The sequence below is a fragment of the Aulostomus chinensis genome, chromosome 13, assembly GCF_037954235.1.
Source record: "Aulostomus chinensis isolate RoL2024-O1b breed Wild chromosome 13, RoL_Achi_v1.0, whole genome shotgun sequence".
NCBI lineage: Eukaryota > Metazoa > Chordata > Actinopteri > Syngnathiformes > Aulostomidae > Aulostomus > Aulostomus chinensis.
Genome location: NC_141332.1, coordinates 3,971,600 through 3,978,184, shown reverse-complemented (window position 1 = coordinate 3,978,184; position 6,585 = coordinate 3,971,600). Strand labels below are relative to the sequence as shown.

At 44.6% G+C, this 6,585-nt stretch overlaps 1 protein-coding gene across 2 annotated transcripts; it reads right to left on the bottom strand.

Annotated features, from left to right (window-relative positions):
- Window positions 1–380: 380 nt before the first annotated feature.
- On the bottom strand, window positions 381–3,491 carry LOC147250621 (homeodomain-interacting protein kinase 2-like). Of its 2 annotated transcripts, none has more exons than XM_086222795.1 (9): window positions 3,140–3,491; window positions 2,738–2,886; window positions 2,417–2,608; window positions 2,134–2,321; window positions 1,896–2,016; window positions 1,660–1,776; window positions 1,471–1,554; window positions 1,213–1,385; window positions 381–1,114 (listed from the first exon to the last, which is right to left on the bottom strand). In XM_086222795.1, exons 1-9 carry the CDS (start codon window positions 3,147–3,149, stop codon window positions 817–819), a joined length of 1,332 nt encoding a protein of 443 aa, XP_086078921.1. In that variant the 5' UTR covers window positions 3,150–3,491; the 3' UTR covers window positions 381–816. The 2 variants fall into 2 exon arrangements, with proteins under 2 accessions (XP_086078921.1, XP_086078922.1); XM_086222796.1 differs by having other exon boundaries at window positions 2,738–2,883.
- Window positions 3,492–6,585: the final 3,094 nt, after the last annotated feature.

Below are 6,585 nucleotides of genomic sequence, written 5' to 3'. Positions count from 1 at the left end.
GCACCAGTCCGGCCCCCAAGCCCGCGTTGGTGCAGTTAGCAAAAGGGGCAGCAACAGACCCACTGCACCCCATCCCAACATGGTGCAGGATGCGTGTTGTGCGTGGGAGTGTAGATGTGATGATGTGGATGACTAGAATGTAGTTCAAATTGGGGGAGGCACCAAGGGCATGGGTTGCAGACAGCAGAGTCTCCCAGTGCATCCCCATGCACTCCCCCAAGCCCTCAATGTCTACGATGTGATTAAAATTGGGGGGTCCAGCCCCTCAAGGCCGAGTATCACATGAGATGTGGTGTGATGGGACAGAGAGGCGATGAAAGGGGCTGAGGCATGGGCCGGACCCGCAGGTTGTTGATGCTGGTGCAGAGGGAGCATTGTTCTGGCCACCCCCATCACCACCGCAACCAGCTGACAGGGAGTCTAGCCTACCTGGTTCAGGGGTCAAACCGGAGCACCAAGGGGCACTTTACGGAGATCCGGAAAGAGGGTCCACCACCCCGCCGTGTGAGGGCAGGGAGGGCCCAGGCCCATCGTGCACGACGGGACCCCCAGCCGGTAGCCCATGGTCAGGGCACCCAGTCTGATCAGCATCAAGGAGGCCAGCCCCCAACCCTCCTATGTCCCCCTGCATCCTCGAATACACTTTTGAGTTTCTCCAAAATGTAGTGATGGGATTGGATGGGAACAAGCTCTCCACGAAGCTTGCAAGTCCTCAAAGACAAACTGCATGAGGAAACTGCCATCAAGACAGTAAACAAGAACTGGACTTGGATTTCTGTTGATACTTAACTCAGGAGAAAAACTGGCTTGGGATTGTCATGTGGGAGTGATTCTGTTCCTCCTGTGAGCTATGTTTCTCCATAAGTTCCTGAGGCAACAATATATTCGTATCGGCAGAAATTTCTTCCGTTTTACATGTTGAGGTTGAGGTTTGACGCGAGTCATCTCCTCAGCTGGACCCCTGGCTGCATCCTGGCTGGCAGCTGATTTCTCCGTCAAGGACATTTGACTGAGAGCTCCTCCAGAATTGGGGTGAGGAATAGCACCTTCAGCATCCGATTCTTCAGCGTTGCTCGTTGAAATCAACTGCATTTTCTGAACACAGTCTTTCACACTGGAAAAAAAAAAACCATGACAGGGACAGAGTCAGTTATTGACTTCATCGACTCAGGGGTCTACCCAGTCCTGCTGAAGGCAACAAAAGTTACTTACTACAAGTCATCGTCCTTGTAGGTACTCAGATGGACCATTGTGATGAACGGGTGCTTCAGGGCCTCCTCTGGTGAGATCCTCTTCTCAGGGTCCATTTGAAAAAGAAGCTTCAGGAGGTTCACAAATGCTGCTCGATCCTCCAGCATGGCTGAGCTCTCTGTCTCTGTGAGGAACTGAATTCGCAAAAAATTCTATTAATCGGGATCCTTCTCTCTCAGCAGCAGAGCAAACTGGTACGACTGCAAATGGACTACTTACTGTCAGCAGCTCCTCCAGGGAATGGATAAAGGTCTTGCTTCTCATAGGTGTACTGCCAGTCGCCTGCGTGTACTCCTTTGGGGTCTACAGCAACAAAAACACCGTATTAGATATTTTCTCCTCAAATGGGATTTTAGAGAGTTGCTATGTAATTGAAAACATCTAGAAAACAAGAACAAGATCATTTACCTTCAGCCTCCATTTTGGTGTATAGTATATGCTCTTGGTGAAGTATTTGTGGGTGTATTTGCCAGCATCCAGGAGGTGGTCAGGTGGCTGGCCAAAGAGTTTGACCATCTCTCTCATCTGGAGGAACAATAAATAATAATCTCATTAGCCCAGATCCTGGTCCTGCTTCACATCCCTGGATGAGTTTGGATGTTTGTATGCAGTATTGTGTAAGAAGGTTATCTTCTGTTACTCACCATCTGGTATATATCGTTCATAAACAGGCATCTTCTTGTGTACAACTCCACAAGAAGACAGCCCATACTCCACATATCAATGGCCTCAGTTACTGGTTGGCCCAGAACGATTTCAGGTGCACTGTTGGTAGAAAAGAAGTGAGATGTTGAAGGGAAATTCAGATTTTGCACAACTTCTAATCGATTAACAGCTGTGCAGCAAAGATTTTAAAAGAGGGGCTTCCAAGATTGATCTTACCGTATTCCCTTTGCCTGCATTGTCCAGCCTTGTTTACTTGCCAGCTCAGATTTTCGGAGGGACAAACCAAAATCGATGAGCTTCAACGTAAAAGGCTTCTCTTTCTGGTTCACCAACATCACATTGTCCAACTTCAGGTCAGCATGAATGACACCAATGGAATGTAGGGCGTCCAATGCTGTCAGCAACTGTAGGAAATAAAGGGAAGCATATATAGTTCAAGTTACCACTGACCTCCATATTCCCAGTATTGGTGAATCGAGTCATTCAAAACAGCTTTTACCTGCTGGGCTAAAGGCCGAATTTCACTCGGCGTTAGTGGCTTTTGTCTTTCATCACATAAAAAGTCCACCAAGCTCTTATCCAGCCTCTCAAATGCCAGATAGGTGTGTCCTTTGCTGGTAAACCTCTCAATGTACCTGACAATGTTTTTCTTGTCCAGGTCAAGGACGTTCACTGCCTCCAGCATGGCGATCTGTAGAGAGGATCAAGAGACGACATGGTTGAGACATTTATTCTGGTACCAGCTTTTTACCTCACCAAAGACAAAACTGTATCTAAGTCAGCAAAAGGCGTTTTTGCCCCAAAGAGTTGGAAGACTTACCTCTCTTGTTGAGTAGCTGTTGTGCTTCATCAGCTTTAGGACCACCTTCTCCTCTGTGGTCTGTGTTACAGCTGCAAAAACTTTGCCAAATGCTCCTTCACCCAAGACGTTTGAAAGATTGTATCGTCTTGTGTCGCTCTCCAAGACTTCTTTTTGAAAATGACCGGTGGCAAAGCAAAGTGAAAAGAAAAGCAGAATATTAATTCTGGCGTTCTGCAAGCAAAGGTAACTATTCACCCCCCAGCAGTCTTATCACATTTACATCCCCTAAAGATCAACTGAATATTTTTTGGTACATTGTAACTTTCATGAGTAATGATATCACACAACCTCCCATCAAGTATGTCCACAATGTCTTGTGGTGACAGTTGGTACTGCAATTGTCAAAGTACATTTACTTACCTTGTCTCATTGTGTCTTGTTACGGCGTAATTTGCAGTCCAAAAAAATAACCTGTGAAAGTCAACTCTTGTTTGACCTAATTGTAAACTTTGTTTTGCACCCCATATAAATAACTGTATGGCCTTTGATGATTCGTTCATCCCAGCGATTCAATCAACATCACTGCAGATTTTGTCTCAGTCATCATGACTGAGCAACGTGCGTTCAGACCTGCAAACAGAAATTCCTCTCTATTCTACCAATGGGCGGGGCTTAATCCGGAAATGGGCGGGGTGTGCCGAAAGTGGGTGTGGCTTGTTTTAATGAAAACTATATTGAGGATTGATCCAAAGTTGCTTCATCGATTATTTATTTGAAAATCAATTTTGAAAGCCCTAGATTAAGCATCACCCCAATGTTTATAATCAGAAGACTAAATTAACTAATTACAAAACAGCCTCAGACTGAGCTTCTCCTGTCACTGACTTACTGCTAACTGCCTTGTCCTGAAGATTAAATAAAGCTTGAATAAATTTAGAGAGAAAGTGTTTGTGCCCATGCATCAATGTGTGCGCACATGGGTAGGACAGAAATAAAACAAAAACTTGTCCCTCTGTTTTAGAGGTTTGCTGGAGAGCATGCCTGAACACAGCACACCTGGAACCTTGAATCAAGTGGTTCTCCTTGCTTTGTTGAAGGCAGGATGAAGAGGCCGTGGCATCATGAGGAGACTGGAGCACCCTGAGTGCTGCCCAGCAGGACCCCAAGTCTCTCATGTCTCGACTGCTGGACAAGCAGTGAATCCAAATGCTGGACATTGGTCATAATCTCAGGGACAGGATCTCTCTGTGTGGAGTCTGCATGTTCTCCCTGTGTCTGTGAGGGTCCTCTCTGGTACTCTGGCCTCCTCCCACCATCCAAAGACATGCAGTATGGGGACTAGGCTGATTGATACTCTAAATTGATCGTACACCCCCCCCCCCCCCCCCAACGACAACACATATAGACAGACAACCACTGGTTCTCACAGCCACGCCTGCAGTCAATTTAGATTATCCAGCTAGCCTAGTCCACATTTGCATGTTTTTGGACTGTGGGAGGAAGTTGGAGCACCGGAGAACAGACACATCCTGTCTCAAAAAGATGCAGAAAAAGTAGTCCATGCTTTTGTCACTTCCAGGATGGATTACTGAAACTTCCTCCTATCAAGCTGCACTAATAATTCCCTTAAGATTCCCCAGCTGGTCCAAAACATGTTGACTAGAACTTGAAGAAGAGACCATGTCTGGCTCACAGTCCCCTTTTATCCTTCGCTTTCCAGGATGCAAGGTTACTTGCCCTGATGAAGGCTAATCATCAAATCATCATCATCATCATCAATCATTTTGTGTTTGACACAGTATAATTGTGTGTGTGTGTGTGTGTGTGTGTGTGTGTGTGTGTGTGTGTGTGTGTGTTTGTTTGTATCTTGTAGTCAGCTTCTGTATATGAGGAATCATCATATGAGGACCTACAGCCTAGGAACTGGCGTACAGCTGCAAATAAAGAAACTTAAAGAAGAGAACAGGGGGCTTAAAGATGGCGGTCAGACAGGTGATAAACAGATACTGGATGCAATCAAAGGTAGGTTTATTCATTTAGTATTTAGTACATGGTGCCATATGTCTGAAACTTGTTTTTTGTGCATGGTGGGCAGAAACATACATATGTGTCTGTGGTCAGTGCGTCTAATTTAAGTTGCTTTTAGTGAAGAACTTAATCACATGTTGACTTTATAGATTGCTCCTGCAATGGGGACCTAGTTTTGCTATCACTGTTGCATACAAAGATGGAGGCACACCGGTGATCTTCAAAGGATCCACTGACTTCCACTAGCTGGATGTCCTGATTCTGGTATTTAACCAAACAATGTGCAACTTTCATGAACGCTCATAATGTGATTGTTTTTGTTTTCTTGTGTTCATGGGTTTTATCTGTTGTATTATTAATAACCATTCTTCTTGTACAATGTTAGACTTTTATCATTGAAAATTACATTTGTGTGTCTCTATTGTTGGCTCAGAAAAAATTTATGCAGAATTTTGGGGGATTTTTTATTGGTGATGGGCTCCCACGTTAGTTGTTTGGGTGGAATGAGATTTAGGAAATGTTTAGGGAATATTAATGATATCACCTATTGTTGGTGTGTAATAATTGGAGGCTGGAACGGTTACAAACATTTCTAAACGTGTATATGGTTCATATAATATCATTTAACAGTTAAATCATTTGGGGTTGGATTTTGACCGCATTTGCACGCTGTCACAATTCAAAATACATCCCAATCCCATAGGCGTGATTAGGCAGATACGTTTATCTCAACATTCAAAGCGAAATTGAAGTATAGAATGGAAAACTTGAAAATGGGAGCCATGCAGAAACGTACCCAGTTGCAATCACAGTTTTCCCCAAGGGAAGGCCGGCTGCAGAACCAAGACTCATTGGGAGTGTGTTTATGAGTCGTCTCACCTCGTCCACGCATTGCTCGTGTGTCCAAAGCTTGACATACACATCTAACTGATCATACACTGACTGTGTCCCCGCTGGCATTTTTAAAAAAATAATTGCCACACAGCACTTTGATTCTTGCTGGTTGCCATGGCATTCACAACTCAAGTATAAGAAGTACTGTACTAACAAGTTGTTAACATTATGTCAGGCTCCATATGTCTGTTATGTGTAACATTGCTACACTCGAGAGAGGCAGCATTATCACCCCTAAACAGTTCATCTTTGATTATTATTTCATTATTGATTTTATCTGAACAGCTATGATTTGCTAACCTGTTACTCGTACACAAGTGCATACTGGCCCATCCCTTGGAACAGTAATGCATGACCAATCGCAAACTGACAGATGACTTGATTGTTGCGCAGTTGTCTCTTGCGCCAGGCTCTGATGTCAAAGTCCCCAGACATAAGCTTAACTCTCTGCGAGCTACGAATTCGTCAGTTTCACACCGGGGACCTTGCCGTCCATGTCCACGGCAGGGAGAGGCTGTCTTGCTCCAGTTTGGCAGGGAGACAGTCGGGAGCACACACAGATGTGGAATCAGAACCACAACTTGATAGCACAAAACTTGATGCTCCATTTGGTGAGCGCACCTCATTGAAAGTACGTTTCACTCTCAAATAAACTCCTGCACATAACCTCTACAGTTTTTAAATAGAATGACGTTGTATGTTGGAGGTTTAATTCATGTTTTGTTTGTTTCTGTGTGTATGCGGTTTAACTCACATGCCCTGTCAAAGTTCCCTGGCAAAAGCTTGCCAGATGTGCGACGCATCATAAGGGGGGAAAAAAAAAATGCAACAACGAAAGCTACACAAAGCAAACTTCTGCAAAGACCATGGACAGAAGCACGGACGTTTAGGCCTTCAACGAATTTGAAAGTCAACCTACCCAAAAGGCTGTTCTGTCCTGAGTA

Excerpts from the sequence above, each read along its gene's own strand:
- LOC147250621 (XM_086222795.1), bottom strand. Across the intron at positions 2,609-2,737 it reads ACAGCTACTCAACAAGAGAG|ATCGCCATGCTGGAGGCAGT; the intron begins GTAAGTCTTCCA and ends TCCTCTCTACAG. Across the intron at positions 1,115-1,212 it reads TACAAGGACGATGACTTGTA|TGTGAAAGACTGTGTTCAGA; the intron begins GTAAGTAACTTT and ends TTTTTTTTCCAG.